This window comes from Manis javanica, chromosome 4, assembly GCF_040802235.1.
Source record: "Manis javanica isolate MJ-LG chromosome 4, MJ_LKY, whole genome shotgun sequence".
Classification (NCBI taxonomy): domain Eukaryota; kingdom Metazoa; phylum Chordata; class Mammalia; order Pholidota; family Manidae; genus Manis; species Manis javanica.
This window is the reverse complement of record NC_133159.1, coordinates 78,241,989-78,258,361: the sequence shown is the minus strand read 5'-3', so window position 1 is coordinate 78,258,361 and position 16,373 is coordinate 78,241,989. Positions and strand designations below refer to the sequence as shown.

General features: G+C 50.5%; 1 protein-coding gene across 4 annotated transcripts; it reads left to right on the top strand.

Annotated features, from left to right (window-relative positions):
- The first annotated feature begins 2,619 nt into the window (after positions 1 to 2,619).
- GFI1 (growth factor independent 1 transcriptional repressor) lies at positions 2,620 to 16,142 on the top strand. Of its 4 annotated transcripts, XM_036998305.2 has the most exons (7): positions 2,622 to 4,128; positions 6,463 to 6,677; positions 7,000 to 7,182; positions 9,026 to 9,510; positions 9,616 to 9,753; positions 10,815 to 10,980; positions 13,093 to 16,141. In XM_036998305.2, the coding sequence occupies exons 2-7, from the start codon at positions 6,563 to 6,565 to the stop codon at positions 13,269 to 13,271; spliced, it is 1,266 nt and encodes a 421-aa protein (XP_036854200.1). In that variant the 5' UTR covers positions 2,622 to 4,128; positions 6,463 to 6,562; the 3' UTR covers positions 13,272 to 16,141. The 4 variants fall into 4 exon arrangements, with proteins under 4 accessions (XP_036854197.1, XP_036854200.1, XP_036854198.1 ...); XM_036998302.2 differs by having other exon boundaries at positions 2,620 to 4,128; positions 9,026 to 9,753; positions 13,093 to 16,142; XM_036998303.2 differs by lacking the exon at positions 2,622 to 4,128 and adding an exon at positions 4,777 to 5,724 and having other exon boundaries at positions 9,026 to 9,753; positions 13,093 to 16,142.
- Positions 16,143 to 16,373: the final 231 nt, after the last annotated feature.

The following is a 16,373-nucleotide window of genomic DNA, read 5'->3' as shown; positions in this document are numbered from 1 at the left end:
TGAAAAAAGCGGAATACACTTTTGTAGCTGTGATATGATTATAATAAGTTTCTTTAAAGAAGCAGAGCAAAAATACTAAGAAGTTGTTTTACTGGGGTTACTTCTTTTTTTATAAAATGATATGTAATATAGTTTATAGTGAAAAAAATATTTAAAAAATAAAGCACTACCTTCTTAGAGACAAAATCTCTTGTCTGGCTTACCCTTATGGCCCAGTCCCATCCTGTGATTTTTTTTTTCTTTTTACTGTGTTTCTTAAACGTTGGTTTTTCTTTCAGTGTGTCTCCCACAGCTACTCTTCAGCCAGTAGCACATGGATTGGACACACGGGCAGCATCTCCTGTTTTAAAGACAGATAACCTAAGTAATTCATTTTAACTTCCCCCAAATAAATCTATAGACTATCTAGAAATGAAAATCCTTCATCCTTGATTCATTCCACACACCCCAACCCTACCCCCAAACCTTTGATTAAAAAAAAAAATCTAAGTCCCTGCAAACTGCTGTAACAAAGTTGACTTAGGCAAAGTGAAATCAACTGAAACAGGACATGGAACAAAGGGGTTAAACCTAAGATAGCCTCTCTGGGAGCATTCTTCCATTCTTGGTGCCCAGAGGAACCCATGAAAAGTGGAAATTAAGGTCTTGCAAGTTAAGTAGGTATCCTGACTTTACTGGTGAGAAACTGAGGCTGGGAGAGTTGAGTTAAACTTGCCGGAGGTTGCAGACCTAGTAACTGACAGAACAGAGACTGATTCCCACAAATGACTGTCTACCAAAAGACTGAACTCTTTCCCTTCCTGGTAGCAATGCTGTGAGGATCAAATGAAGCAATTACAGAAATGTATGCTGCAAATGGGGACATAACCCCTCTTTGGGGTTTCAGGATCACCCACTCTTCCTATGCCCTTACCCCAAATAGAGCAGAAATGATAACTGTAAAACTCTGTGGAAAAAATAAACAAGAGACTAGTAACATCCTGTTACAATTTTTTCAAGTATCTCAAATCTTTTGTTGTAGGGAAATTTTGATCAGTGAGATACTGCTTGAAATAAATGGGCCACTAGCCTGAGCTTGGAAATTTTGGGATGGGAAGGTCATTTGTTACTTGGTATCTACTGACAAAAATAGTAAATTTAACTTCCTCTTTTTGGAAAAATGGTATTTATACAAAATTGTGCCCCAAATGTACATTTGCTTACCATTAGATCTCTTCCATTTCCACAAAAACATATTGGGGAGAGGGATTCTTTGTAGCTTTTAAAAATATGCACTTTGGGGAGATGTCTTATTCTCTTCATTCTAGTAGTAAGTGACAAGCAGTTTGGAGTAGTAGGGAGTCAGGTTCATAACATCATCACTTCCAGTCCTGCATCTTCCTGGCCACTTGGCAAGTTCCTTAACCTCTCTGGGTGCCCCTCTTCTTTCTTCTCTGCTCCCCCCAAGTGTGGTCACATTTCAACACTGGTCAAGGTCCCGATCTTGCTAGTTAAATGTTTTTAAATGGGTATATATTTATTTAAATTGGTAATACATCCACATGGTTCAAAACAAAAAAGATTATAAAGGGAAATTCTGTGCCATTTTCTCTGCCACCTGCTTCTCTCTGGGTGCTCCTGTCCCAGTCCCCAGTTTTATTTTGCAAACTCAGAGGCTATGAAGGGCAAATAAAAAGCAAGATGACTAGATGTAATGGGGATGAAAGGGATTTATTCTAAGGTGATACTATGCAAGATGATTATTTGTCCCCTCATAGCCTCCCCCATGTTTTCTGGGACTTCAAACAGCAATGCTCAGCTTAACTACTAAGTAGTCACAGTGCCTTTTCCAGAAAATTTGACTTTGAACTTGCTAATGTGCAAAGGAAATGGTTTAGCCATTTCTCTAGAACTTTGTTGATAAATTTTCTTTTGTTCCATTTATCATTTTCTTTTAAAATTTTGCCTAATATAAATGTTGCATAGGATAGAAGGAATAAGGGGAAGAGGTGTTTTGGACTATTTTGAGATTTTTATACCGTTGGCCAGGATAAAGCATACAGGAATAAAAACAACAAAATACCCTTAATTTCCCTGAGCTAATTCAATCTTTGTAATCCTTCTGATTAAGATTGCTTACCTTTGCATTTATTCATAACGAAAGAGTGAACAAATGAACAGTAATGTAAGGATGGCTAGGCAGACAATTAACATGTGTATCCAGTCCAGTGCCTGGTGCATAGTAGGTGTGCAGCCATTGCTGTATAAAAGTCTAATCTATTAAAGTCTGCTTGAAGCACTGCCATGGTAATCGTATGTTTTCTGCAAATCTTTAGATTTACAATGCAAGTTAAAATCACTTTATTCCTGGAGCTGTGCACTATGATTTGTGCATTTACGTACCCCAGTTTTTAAAAAATCAACTTGGAAAAAATCTTGGATCCTTTACTTAGAAAAAACAAGAATCGAAAAAGAAGTAATATTTCCAAATTAATATATTTAATATATGGTTTTAATACTGCCTTAAACAAACTAATACAATAAGTATTAGAATTAAAAATAAATAAAAATCACTTTTAGAAACATTCTATAGGGCAAGGGTTCTAAGGACATTTTCTTCCATGACTGACGTTGGCCTAATATAAAACACTGTACGTATTTTGCAAGAATTGAGGAGCACTACCGCCTTCTCCCGAAACTGACACTGGACACTTACTGTGGTTGAAGTAGTGACCAAAATCTAACTCAATTCATTTAGGAAAGTAACGTAATTACAACGATATCTGCCCTCATCGGGAAAGGGTTTAGGTTTAAGTATACACAGCAGGCCTCACTTTGGATCATTGCGTAAGTCTAGCTTTGGAAGTTGCTGCCTTTGTGCATTTATGAGTAGGTCTACATTTTTCCCTGTTCTATTAATAGAATTCTTAATTAATGTCATTCATTCATTTACTCAGTCCACAGACATTTGTTAAGAGCCTACCAGGGACATAATGATGACAATCCAGGGACTACCCCCATGGAACACGCAATCGCAGCAAACATTGACTTTTCAGTAGTCATCGGGGCGGTGCTTTTATGGCGCTTTCCTGCTCCCCTCGGGACCAGGTGCCTGGACACGACCTCAGCCCTCGCAGAGTCCGCGCCTGAGGTACCGCACGGAGCCGCTTGCCCGGCAGGGCGAGGCCGGCAGAGCAGCCGCCGTCCCACGCGCGCTCCCCGCCGCGCAGTCTTTAATTTCGCAGCTCCGACCACCGGAAATTAGCCGCCCGCGGAGCGGACTCTGCAGAGCGCGGGTGAGCGCGGCGAGCGGAGGGCGCGCCTGCAGGCCCAGCCGGGCGCCCGCGGGACGCGCCGCCAGCGCCCTCTCCGCCGGGGGCTCGGCGCTCGCCCACCTCTTCCAAATTTAACCGTTACCTAAATCCGAAGGGAAATGAGCAAACCTCTCGGATTGGGTGTCAAGGTATTTTCAGCCTCGTTGGGCGTATTTATCCCGAAGTGTTTCCACAACAAGCTATTTCGGGACCGCGGGGCAGGTTTCGCTCTGCGGACGCTGCGGCCACTCGCCGGGCTCCAGGTCGGCGGCACCGCGGACCGGTGATTCACGGCCCACCCGGGGGCGGCGCAGCCCAAGCAGGCGGCGGGGTTGGGGTGCCCCGCGCCAGAGGGGCGGGGAAGCCGCCTAGGATCTGCCCGGCGCTCTAGTCAATCTGTGTTCTGAATCTGTGACTTCTTCTCGCTGCGGAAGTCTCCCATGAGCCAAGAATGGTTCGTTTTCTTTCGAGTCATTTCTAGTGCCTGGGTATCTGTACCCTCCGAGTCCCCCCAAGTCTCCGCTGTCCCACAGGGCCCCAAACAAGAAAGGCTGCCCGGGAGGGCGGCTGGAAAGGCCGACCCCCCTGTCCGCCCCCTAGCCGCTTTTGCAGAGGAGTGCGCCCCGACCGGGGCTCGGGGGGCAGGTCTGAGGGCTAAGCGAACTAGTCCTTAACGCTCAGGAAGTGAAGCTTGTGGTTTTGGGGGCTGAGCTCCGAAACAGATTAAAAAAAAAAAAAAAAGAAGTCAGACAGCGCGGTCTCTCCCGAGGGCAACTCAGTCTGAAAACTCTCGGAGCGCGGTGCCCGTGCCCGTGCCCGTGCCCTGAGCCCGCAGGTAGGTCCGCTGCGCCTGTCCTGCGCCTCCCTCCGTGGCAGGGATGGCCGCGGAGACTTACGGGTCACCTGCGCTGCGGGGGCGACCAGAGGGCGCGGCCTGGTTCCCGCCCGCTGCCGGCTGCTTTGCGGGAGCGCTGAGAGCCCTATCCGCTGGGTCGGCACAGCGGGGCTGGGATTCTGGCGCTGAAAACGCGCGCCAGGACGTTTGGTGATTCTGCAGGGGAGCGGGATCCACTCGAGAAGGACACATCTGGTGGGGGATGGCGGCAGCCAGGCTCGGGAGGCTGCCCCTCCGCGCCTGCAAGCTCCCGCCTTCCAGGCCCTGACCAGGGCAGAGGCCGCCCGGGCCCGCGTGCGCTCAGGGGGCCGCCCCGCCCCCTCGCCGCCAGCTGCCCCGGGAGGTAGCCTTCCCACGCGCTCAGCGCCCGGCGCGACCTCCCCCCTCCCTCCCGCCTCCCAGGAACGGGCAGAGCAAGTCTGGATGCGAGAGTGGCGCGCGGCTGCCGCCCAAATCAGGAAGCCTCCTTCGCGCCCGCCTGATGCCGTGCGGTCCCAGCCAGGCCAGACTCAGCGCCTGTGCGGACGGTCTCCCCTCTCCCCTCCACTGCTGTCCCGCTAGGCGCTAATGCAGAGCCAAGGCTCATCAGGGCCCTCGGAACCGTTTCACCGTTTCCTTTTACTCTTGAGTTTCGTGGTGGTTTAAGGAGTTGTTTTTTGTTTGTGGTATCTAATTATACGGCCGAAGGGGCGGCTCACGCCGGGGCGCAGGAAAAACTGAGGCTGCAGAACCGCGCCCTGGGGCAGACCCAGTACTCCAAATCCCCCTGAAGCCATAACCCGAGGGGTCCACATCGACGGAGGCGGGCGGCATCCTCTCCCCAGGAGCCTTCTAGCTCTCAGGACTGGGGAAACGTCTCTTGGGACTCAGCTTCATGTTCGAGTCGTTTTGTCTCCCAAGTCTGTCCCCACTCCTCCCCTGGTGAAGGGGACACAGTGCACTCTTGGGAACGATTCCCAAGAATTCGTTTTGAGCCCGGAGCACCAACGGGCAGACTTAGACCGTGTCCTACATCCTGACCTTGGAGCTGCGCGGCAATTAGTCTGCTAGTCTAAGCCTTGTGAAACCCAAGAATGAGGAGTCCTGCCCCGGCCGTGGTCCTCAGCCGCCTTGTTCCTCAACTAGCTCCGAGAGCTGCTGTGCCCGAAGAACCTGTAGTTCCCATGTGAACCCAGCCCCCATCGCCTCCACGCAGGGAGGAAGACAGATTCGTTTTCCCCAGACCTCCAAGCCCGCCGGGTCCCGCCCCCGGAGCGCGCCCCAGCCGAGCAGGAGGCTCTGCCCCGCCTCCCTGCCGGGCTCAGGTTTCGACCCCGGGATTAGGTGAACTGATTGGGGGTTAATGAGAGCGGCGAAGCCGGCAGCTAGCTCCCTCTCAAGCCCGCGCCAAGAGCCCGGTTCTAGCTGGCCGCTGCCGGAGGAGCCTGCGCTCTCCGAGTCCGCTAAACTGATGGTACTCCGCTGACTCCGGGACAGCGCGCGTTTTCCAGCCAGCGCACATAGATCTGGCTCGACTTCCCCAAGACAAGGTTTTTGGTGAGCAGAACGGAAAGTGCTTTTTCCCGGAACTTGGTTTCCGAGGTTAGGTCTCCCTGACATTTTCCCCGCGTGGGGCACAAGGGGCGAACAAGATCACCGGGCCGCGCGTTCCTCCCAGGGCCGGGGTCGGTCCTCTGCCTCCACCATGCCTTACCTTCCTACCCCTCTGCCCCGCTGATTTCTTTATCTGGCCCCTGCTACTCTCAGTCCCTCTGCCTGTCTAGGAGTTCTCTCCCTTTCACTCCAGTCGGTAGCCCGCTCTTGGAGAGCATGGCTCCTTGTTCTCTCTTGATCTTCGGCTACCCGACACATCTCCCGGCCCTAAATTGATCCTCGCGTCCTGCCCAGCCAGAAAGTAGAGCCAGGCAGGCAGTGAGTGGTCGAGGCGGGGTAACTGGCCCTTTGGGGTCTTCAGCTCTCCGGAGAATTTGATTGCCCCAGCGAGTTTTGCCAGGGAAGGGGAGGGGCTAAGGGGCGTGGGCAAGGCAGAGGAAGAGGCCTGAGCCCGGGCCCCGGGACGGATTTTACCGCTGAGTTGTGACGGCGGCGGCGGCGGCGGGCTTGAGCCACCTGTCCGAGTGCCACCTGGTGAGCGCGGCTCAGCGGAGCCAAGCCCCTCCTCCCGTGAGCCTTCCCTGCTCCTCGTCTCCCCAGGCTCTCACTGCGCCCAGCTGCCTAGTCCCGGGCCCCCGAGCTTGCTGACCCGCATTTCCACCAGTTTTCCTTCTCTCGCAGATCTCCGCCTGGCTGGAGCTGAGCCAAAACTCGGAGTGACAGTGGGCTGACAGCGGCTCCAGAAACCCTTGGAGTGGAGTGGGGAGCGCGCCAGACCACTATGCCGCGTTCATTCCTTGTCAAGAGCAAGAAGGCTCACAGTTACCACCAGCCGCGCTCCCCGGAATCCAACTATTCCCCCCTCCTGGAGAATGTACTGGCGCCAGGCGGAGCAGGTGCGAGGCGTGCACGGGCCGGGCGGGGCAGCTCCCGGGGCCGCAGACTCTGCGCCCTGCCACACCATCCCCTAGGAACCAGGAAGGGCGTCCCGATGTCCTCCCCCTTGCTGGCTTTTTTGTTTCCTGCTGTCCGGGTTCCTTCCGGGCTTGTAGCCTAGGTGCCACGGTCTCTCTGCTTCTGCCTTCAGATCCGGGAGGGTTCCCCGCCAAGTTTTGGGGAGAGCAGGACTCCCGGATGTCACGGTCTGGGGGTGCGCCACTTCCGAACCATCGGCCCAACCAAGCCCAGGCTGAGCCCTATCCTGCTTCCTCTCCGCAGACAGTACCTCGATCGCAGGCGGGGCGAAGGCTGAGCCCCGGGGCCGTTTGTCCCCCGAGTCGCAGTTGACCGAGGCCCCCGACAGAACCTCCGCATCCCCTGGCAGCTGTGAAGGCAGCGTCTGCGATCGCAGCTCGGAGTTTGGGGACTTCTGGAGGCCTCCGTCGCCCTCCGTGTCTCCAGGTAGGGACCCGTTGGGAGATCTGGGGCTGGGGCTGCAGGGACCCCACCGTGAGGAATGAACTGGTGCCGCTTTGGGCGCAGAAACAGTAAATGGGTGGTGGAGAGTCTCTCCGAGAGGAGAGAGCTTGTTGGTGGCAGTAAGAGGATCTGTGGGGAGTTATCTGGCTTCCTGGGACTGGGACAGCCTTCTTGCGGGACCTGCTGCCTGGATCCGGGACGGCAGGACCTGGGATGTTCACCCCTAACGTTGATTTGCGCGGAGCTGGTGGGTGAGGGAAAATTAAGTTTCTTGATCGGCAACAACCTCGATATTTCGTTTTCTGATCAGAGTTGATGGTTTGAAAATAGCTAGGATCACAGAATCCATATACTTGAGTCTCAGACAAACGGAGACATGGGCAGTGTGACTGAAAAGTGTTGTAATTTAAAAATTACCCCTTCTCCCACAGCTTTGCACCTGACGGAGCTGCGCGCCAAACGGGAGGAAGGAAAATCTCAGTGCCCCGCTAGGGCTTCGCGGGCCCAGACTGGGGGCCTATTTCATTTTTCGTTATTAGGGTTTGGCCCACCCTTGGGGGTCAGCCCGTTGGTTTCATTTCCAGCCAGTAATCGAATTTCACTTAAACCGAGTGACTGCACGTTGAGGGGGGGAGGGGGGGCAAGTCTCAGGTTTTGGCGTAGGGAAGGACAGCGCAGACCAGAGATATTCTGCCAAGGACCGGTTATTTCCAGATTGCATTTACTAGTTTTAAAAGGTTATCTCCAACCCCGTCCCACACTCACTGTGGTGACTTGGTTAAGGAGATCGCTCCGCCTAGTGTGTCTGGGAGCTGGCGATCTGAGGGTTCTTGGCTGTGCAGGACAGCCCCACAAGGACTGGGTGCCGCTGGAATCTCTCCCATGGAAACTTGGGGTTCTATCTCTCACTGCAGCGGCTAGCCCGGAGTGGAGTCTGTGGTGTGTGTAAACAGATTTGTAAATCCGTATGCACTTCGAGAAAGTGTATGTTGGGTATATGGTTTTAGCCAAATTCACGTGGGTGGGGTGTAGAAGGCTGCAAATTCAGAAAGCTATTCCTCTTGCAGGTGGTGGCTAAACCTTAATTGTAATTTTTCTAAAAAATTAAGTGTGTTCCCTCCTCCCCACCCCATCAAACTATAACAGGACTTGGAATGGGAAGTATTTCGTAGGTGACTCAAGCCCCAAGCCCTCTTCCCTCTGCCCCTTTGCGGCCTGCCCCGAGTACTTAATAACTTGGAGGAAAGTTAACACCTTCCCGTTTTTCTCCAAATAGATACATCTCGGGTAGGCCGGGCCGCATTTTACTGTTCTTCTCCCTTCCTTCTTATCGATCCCGGAAAGAAAGGACAGAGTGGGAACACGTAAGGGCCGGGAGAGAGCCCGCGCTGGGCCCTCTGCCTACGAGCGCTGACCCCGGCGGGAGGTCGCTGCTTTCTGCTCCCGCACAGCTCAGCTCTGAGTGTTTATTTAGCAGAATGCGTGGCGCGCCTGTCTCTTTGGCACCGCCAGGTGCGTTGGTCCAGCCAGAAAAGCCCCTCTTAACTTCGTGTGCTTCCGCTGCTCTGGCACGGAATTTACCTATCTCCTCGCTCGATGTCATTTCAATTGTTTGTTGCCTTGCTGCCTCCAGTGGTCCTCGACGCCCCAGGGACCGAGCCGGCGTTTTATCCGGGAGAGGGAGGACATCCCTGGCACCTAGCGCGGCAGCTAGCGCAAGAAGTGCTCCACAAACGTTGGGTGCCTGGCAGTTGGCAAAAACACCTGACTGGCCGACGCCACCCTGCCATCTTAAACCTGACCAGACTCCCTTTTGCCTCCACAGCCTCGGAGAAGTCGGTGTGCCAGTCTCTGGACGAAGCTCAGTCCTTCCCCCTGCCCTTCAAGCCCTACTCCTGGAGCAGCCTGGCGGGATCTGACCTGCGACAGCTGGTGCAGAGCTACCGGCCTTGCGCTGCTCTGGAGCGCGGCACTGGCTTGGGCCTCTTCTGCGAGCGCACGCCGGAGCCAGGCCATCCCGCCGCACTGTACGGCCCGGAGCGGGCTGCGGGCGGCGCGGGGGCAGGGGCACCTGGCGTAGGCGGCGCAGGAGGCGGTACCACGGGTGGTGCAGGCCTGGGGCTCTACGGCGACTTCGGGCCCGCGGCAGCGGGGCTGTACGACCGGCCGGCGGCGGCGGGTGGGCTGTACTCGGAGCGCGGCCACGGGCTGCACGCGGACAAGAGCACCGGCGTCAAGGTGGAGTCGGAGCTGCTGTGCACTCGCCTGCTCCTGGGCGGCAGCTCCTACAAGTGCATCAAATGCAGCAAGGTGAGGATTCCGCGCGCCCGGTTCGGCCTACCCCGCGCCCGCGCCCCTGGCTGGGGCGCCCGCAGCCCCTCTCAGCGGCCTTCTACCCGGCCCCACCCGCCTCAGGTGTTCTCCACGCCGCACGGGCTGGAGGTGCACGTGCGCAGGTCCCACAGCGGCACGAGACCCTTTGCCTGCGAGATGTGCGGCAAGACCTTCGGGCACGCGGTGAGCCTGGAGCAGCACAAAGCCGTGCACTCGCAGGTAGGCGCTGGGCGTTCGGCAAGCGCGCGGCCCTGCTCAGGGTTTAGCTTTTGGGGATCTTCTGCTTCTCTGTGCAGCACCGGCCCCTTTCCGCCTGGCAGCTTTCTCCTCGGACTTCTCCCGTCTGCCCCTAGCTTCCTCCACGTCCCTTTGTTTAGATGTAGGTGTGTAGGGAAAGGTGGGTGTGGCCAGCTCAGGCCTCTAGGTAGCCCTGAAGTTTGGTATCACATCTTTGTGAGTCTCCAGAGTGTGATCTAGATCATTACTTTGAGTTTGAAGGGGTTTGCTGTGCACTCTTGCCGCTGATGTATCAGATTTATTAGCTCCATTTTTTTTGCATCGTTATTTTACACAAATGGCTGTCATTTGATCTGCATTGACTCTTCCCGTCTGAAAAAGCAGGATCTGCACTCGTTTAGAGCATCCAGTAGCATATTTGTCCTACTCTTCTGTAACTCATTTGTTTATAAATATTTGTTTCTCCACTTCGAGTGCTAGGCAGGTGAGAATCCTGAAACACCAGCAGCAAGCCACCTTCCTGACAGGATGCCCCCAGGAAGATTACAGTTTAGTTTTGAGACAAAGGAAAGGGTAGATAAGCAAATAAGTATACAAATACCTATGAGGAGAGAATACTTGCCTACAGAGACTTACATACTAAAAGGAGTACGATTGTCTCATCTCCCCAACACCCACACTGGCTAGAAGGTGGGGGGAGTGTGGTAGCATCTCAAGTGATGGTCATCTAAGCCTCCTGTTGAGGAGGGTGGAGAAGTGTTTGTAAATGGGTGTCAAAAAAGCAGGGTGGGGACATGTTTTTGCCATGGGGCAAGGAGGGTTTGTGGGTGAAGTGTTTTGGTAGAAAAAAAGTGTTAAAGGGGGTAAGGGGAGAGAGGGTGGAGGTTGGAAATAAATCAGGGGAGAGAGGAATGGAGCAGTCTATATGGAAGCAGAGCCTGAAGGAAGGGAGCTCCCTGGCTTTGAGGATTTTAGGGCCAGGTTAGTGGTGAGGAGAATGGCAGCCTAGGTGACTGCAATAGGACTGCCACATGTTTCTGCAGGAACGAAGTTTTGACTGTAAGATCTGTGGCAAGAGCTTCAAGAGGTCATCAACACTGTCCACACACCTGCTCATCCACTCAGACACTCGGCCCTACCCCTGTCAGTACTGTGGCAAGAGGTTCCATCAGAAGTCAGACATGAAGAAACACACCTTCATACACACTGGTGAGTTGAAGGCCCTTGGCTTGTAGGAAACACCCAGAGGGGTAGGGCACAAGAGTCATTTTTCTTTCCCCTGAGGACTATATAATTCATCTTCTCTCTGATATTCTGGCCCCAGAATGAGTGGTGGGGTGAGGCCTTCCAGATGGAGTTAATCACTGCAGTGTGTTAAAGAACACAAGGAGGCAGATTCTCTTAGGTTCATTTACATACGTGGTTCTCCCCAGAGGCGCCATGACTTGCACTCCACTCAGCAGGTCAGCTCAGCTGCAGGTTCTCTGTCCTTGCAAAGAATATTTTCATCTAGTTAAGCAGCTGCTCCAGCTGCCACCTGCTCTGAATATGAAGCTCCAGGGTCCTCTCAGTGGTGCTCTAAATATTTACCAGAGATTGAGGACTTTCCTTAGGACACCCACCCAGCCTTTTGGGGGACTTACATGTGGCCGCTTGGCTGCATTTTTAGGAGTCTCAGAGCTCATTCTGGTTGAGGAAGGAAAAACAATGGTTATTATGAAGCTCTCTGCTAAACACTTTTTAAATGCCTTATCTCATTTTATGCTTACAACAACTCTAAAGGATAGAGACTATTCCTTATCCCCATTTTAGAGATTAGGAAAGTGAGGCACAGGAGGGTTAGGTAACCTACCCAGGCTCATGTTGCTAGCAAGTAGCAGGGCCAGGACTTAATTTTCAGGTGTGTCTGATCTCAGATGTCTATGCTCTTGACCACTGTTAATTGTATTCTATTTCAGAGTCTGGGGGGTAGTAGATATAGAAAGCTCCTCTTTACTTCCTGCCCTTTTCTGAATATCAGCATGTTCATGCCATAATAAAGAGAATTCTTTATATATTATAATGCTTTGTCATTTACAAAGCTATCACTTCATTTGATCCTTACTGCCACCCCATAAAGTAGAAGAAGCTGTTCTTACCATCTGGAAACTCAGGGAGATAGACTGATTTACCAAAGGTCAAACTGAGAGTAAGTCATGGGGCCATGGAATACTCTGGCTTCCAATCCTGGGCTCTTTCTTAAACATTTTGGTTGTATGTAGGTGGTAGTTTTAATGCCAGAAGCACTCTCTTTACATGAGACATGACCCCTTGCCTAAAATTTCCATTAACTTACTCATTTTGAATAAAGGTATTCAAGACACTTATCAAAATGCAACTAGGATCTTGACTGTATGACATAGTAAGCACTTATCAAACATTTACATTATAGCCAGAATTCATATCTCAGATTTGTTTGATCCTAAAGGGATAGGTAAGTTTTGATGGTCAGTTCCTTATCAAGGAAATCTGAAGCATGAAGACAGAAAGGGGTTCAACAAAAGGGACAAAGTGTTCCTCAAAAACAAACTTCATCTGTTTTGCATTTTTTCCAAGACTCTTGCCATGCTGGGGCTATTTGAAAATTCTTGCTATTTGCCCAAATATTAAAGAGCACATAAATTGGAGGAAAAGACAAAACCTTTTCGGTTATTTATTAATCTGTGGTGAAGAGTTGCTGGTATATAAAGATTCCTGTGATTAACCTCATAAAAAGAAAGAAAAAAGGATCAACTACCTTAAATAATGTGGCCTAAATGTGGATTAAAAAAAATAAGACTGAGAAACGTCCATGCTTCAGATAAATTCTGTTGTCCTTTAAGAGCGAGAAAGAAGACAGGCTCACTGGTCTATATGAACACCCACTTGGAAACTCAGATTTGAAAACTTCCTCTGAATTAGAACAGTCACATGTGTGAAGGACACCCCCCTACACCCTACTTTGAACATCTGCTGTGGGAGCTCTCTGCTTCTAAAGTCAGGGGAGTCCTCCCGGGGTGGATTCAGCTGTGAGTCTGGGGAAGGCACGTGGCCTTTGTTCTGTTTCCGTTTAGCAGGAAACGGTTTGAGGCCTTTGGCCGGGAACCCCCACTCGAACGTCTCCCTTTCACCTGGTGCACTCATGGCTTACCGGGGCTTTCGTTGCAACACACCACCCTCCGAGTTGCTTGAAGGCCTTAGACTGCGGTGCTGCCAGCTGCTGCTGAGAGCATGTGCAGCCCGGTGAGTCCCCTCTAGCTTTGTCACAGATTCATACTTCCTCCCCTCCCCCTTCCACCGCAGGTGAGAAGCCCCACAAGTGCCAGGTGTGTGGCAAGGCCTTCAGCCAGAGCTCCAACCTCATCACCCACAGCCGCAAGCACACAGGGTTCAAACCCTTCGGCTGTGACCTGTGTGGGAAGGGCTTCCAGAGGAAGGTGGACCTCAGGCGGCACCGGGAGACACAGCATGGCCTCAAGTGAGAGCCCTGGCTGGCCACCAGCAGCAGTCACACAACACTACGGAGGGCAGCCTCCCCATCGCCACCACCTGCTTCTGACTTCTTGGGCCCCCAGCCCAGGCGGCAAAGTCCTCCCGGTAACCCCTTCACCCTACTTCCTGGAGCTGCCAGAGGAGATGAGTTTATCTTTTCCAAGGTCAGCCTGGAGCTGGAACCAAAGGACTCGCTGGGCTTTGGACATATCGAATAGGCTCCTCTGAGACTGAAGACTTGAAGTCAAGAGGGAATCAGATAAAATCTTGTGCCCCACAGTCCTTCCCATTCCCAGCCCTGCTCCACAGACAGGAAAGTCCTTTTGGTTTCTTCCTTCCTCCTGACTTGCCCTGGATACTTGTGTGGAAGAGGAATCTCCTTTTACGAGGTAGAAGCATGCTAATATTGTTTTTTTTTTTTATCTAGAATGAAGAGTAAGTGTTATTTTTAATTTTTCCCTTCTGGGGAGTATGTTGATCCCTTTCTGTTGGGTGCTGCCTGTAAATCTTGGAGGAATTTTCTCCCACTTGAAAACTAGTTCAGAAACTGATTTGGGGAAGGAGTTTCATGCTTCTGAAATTACAAGATACACTGTTGAGGCTGCCCCAAGATGGGGCTGAAGAAAAGTGGACTTGGTGATGAGAGTTAGAGGTTCTACCTGCAGGAGGCCTGGGAAGGCTTCATCAGAGGAAGTAGAAGCACAAGCAAGATGACAAGATGTCATCCTCAGCAAATGTTTATTGACCACTGGTGACCATGGTACCAGGCCTTATGCTAGGTACTGGGGAGCCAGAGATGAAAGTCACAGCCCTGCCTCTACCCTTCAAAAGCTAATAGGCAGCTCCAAGTGGTTGGGTCTGTTCTTTCCTTCCAGAGGGATTTCAAAAAGAGAAAAGAGAATCTTGAACCTTCCCTTCTGACCCATTTGGATTTTATCAAGCATAAACAAAAAGTAGCTGAACAGTTACTTTGAGAATTTGTGTGTATATTCAGTTTTTTATGTTCAGCTGATACTTTTAAGATGTCTAGGCTACCAGGCATGTGGGAGTAAAGGCTCTGTCTTCAACTCTTTGACCCTCCATGTGTACCATAGAGGGAAAAAAAATGTTTTTTACTTTGATGAGGTTTGTAAATGTTTTTAGATATTCTGCAGTGCATTGTTTGTTAATACATATTTATTAGAGTGATGTTTTAAGTTAATAAAGTATTAAGAATCTTCACTACTGTTTTTCATTTAGGCCAGGGATTTGGGAAAGACCTTTGCTTCAGTCTGAAGGGGGAGCTGGCACTGAAGGGAACTACAGTGGAGTATGAAAGTAAAGCAGTCAGGCCCGTGTCCAGAAGAGAGTGAAATCTGATTGCTCAGGTTTCCATATGCTCCCTTTTCTTCTATGCCTCAAAGGTCCTTCTTTCTTAACAGAAGAGCTAGGTGTACAAAACTAAGCTTCTAACTTGTACCCCCTGATGGTCCCACACATATGTAGGCTCTGTCTTCTGAGATGCTAGGCTTTTGTACAGGCCAGAATGCCCCCGAGAGGAATAAAGAAATCACAGACCTTAGGTCCAGAGATTGAGTTTTACTCAGGTCACAGCACACCATGTAACTTGGGCAGATCTCTTGGCCTCCCCGGGACGGGGTTCCTTGACCATAAAATGTGGATGTGGTTGTATCATCCCAATCCAACCCTGATCGCTTTGATCCTGTGAATACTGGTGGGGAAGGAAACTGAGATTGCATAGCTGTAACTTAAGCTAAGTTTCAAATCTAGAGATTCATGAAGGGCAATAAAGTTGGGATCTGGGTTTTTTTGGGTTCTGTACAATCTGTGGAATTTCTTGCCGAAGTCAGTCCTATAAAAGAATGAAACCAGAATAAGGTCCTGGCCTAAATCCCACCTGTGCTCTTTCTAATATCTCCCAGCCAAGGTATGCACGGTGCATGGTGACCACCGCCAATTGTCTGTTTCTGTTCAAATCAATTTCACACATATGAATGGAGCACCCACTATGTGCCTGGCACTGTGCTCGGTGCTGGGGTTACAACAGTGAGCACAGTGTCTTGTGGAGCTTTATTTATTTGGTTACTGCTTACTCTTCAGCTTCCAGACAGTGCCCGGCACACAGTAGGAGATCAGTAAGTATTTGCTGAGGTGGTAAGTGAATAAGCAGAGAAAATAAACTCATGCTTCATCCTGGCTGGCTCTGCTCTCTACAGCACAAGAGAAAGAGCAATTGGCTGAAAGCCCAGGAAACAAACAGAACACACAGGATTCTCTCTGAGTTTGTGGGTAAAGGGGCTCTGACGCCGATTTTCTTGAGTCTCTCCAGAACTTGGTCGCTGGCTGTCCTCACCTGGTTTTCTACACCATGCTTTTCCATGCCAGCTTATTCTCATTCAAAATTTAAATTTGTCTTCTTTATAATGCAGTTTAAGGTAATTTTCCAGATCTGATGGGTGAACAGTTGTGACATCCAGGAACCTCTTCCTAGTGTCCTAGGAAACAAAGTTCCCAGTGAATAAAAATCATAAAAGATCCTTCCCACAGAATTCATCATGCACATTGGCTGCATATTTCCAACCTGGTTTGAAAAGTAAAGAAGTTGCATTGAGGGGTAAGTAGAACTGATTGAAATCTAGTTGTCTACCCTGTCCTGCTCTCCCTTTGTGACATTTACAACTTTGGTCCATTTTCATAATCCCTGTTTATGCTGTAAATGAAGTGGTATCATTTTGATGCTAACAGTATGTATTTTTAGGAAAAAAAAATCTTGATATCCCCAGTTCAGAATCAAAACAAATTACTGTGCCTGTTACCATGTGAAATTTGAAGATTGCAAATATCTCTCTTAATGTTATTACTTGACTCCATTAAAAATAGATTGTGAATATTCCATGTCACATTATTCATGAGGCAGCCTCTATGCCTTTTGTCTGCCGGAGTAACAGTAGAAAGGGTAGCAAGAGACACCAGAGTACACCTTTGTTTCTTTCACTAAATTTTTAATAACACCTCCAGCTAGCCAGTTGGTGAAGCTCAGCTTTTGCATTAAAGTGGAAAAGCACAGCTATCTCAGAGAAGACCAACTCTTT

Excerpts from the sequence above, each read along its gene's own strand:
- GFI1 (XM_036998302.2), top strand. The coding sequence starts at position 6,563 with ATGCCGCGTTCATTCCTTGTCAAGAGCAAGAAGGCTCACAGTTACCAC. Across the intron at positions 7,183-9,025 it reads GTCGCCCTCCGTGTCTCCAG|CCTCGGAGAAGTCGGTGTGC; the intron begins GTAGGGACCCGT and ends TTGCCTCCACAG. Across the intron at positions 9,754-10,814 it reads ACAAAGCCGTGCACTCGCAG|GAACGAAGTTTTGACTGTAA; the intron begins GTAGGCGCTGGG and ends ATGTTTCTGCAG.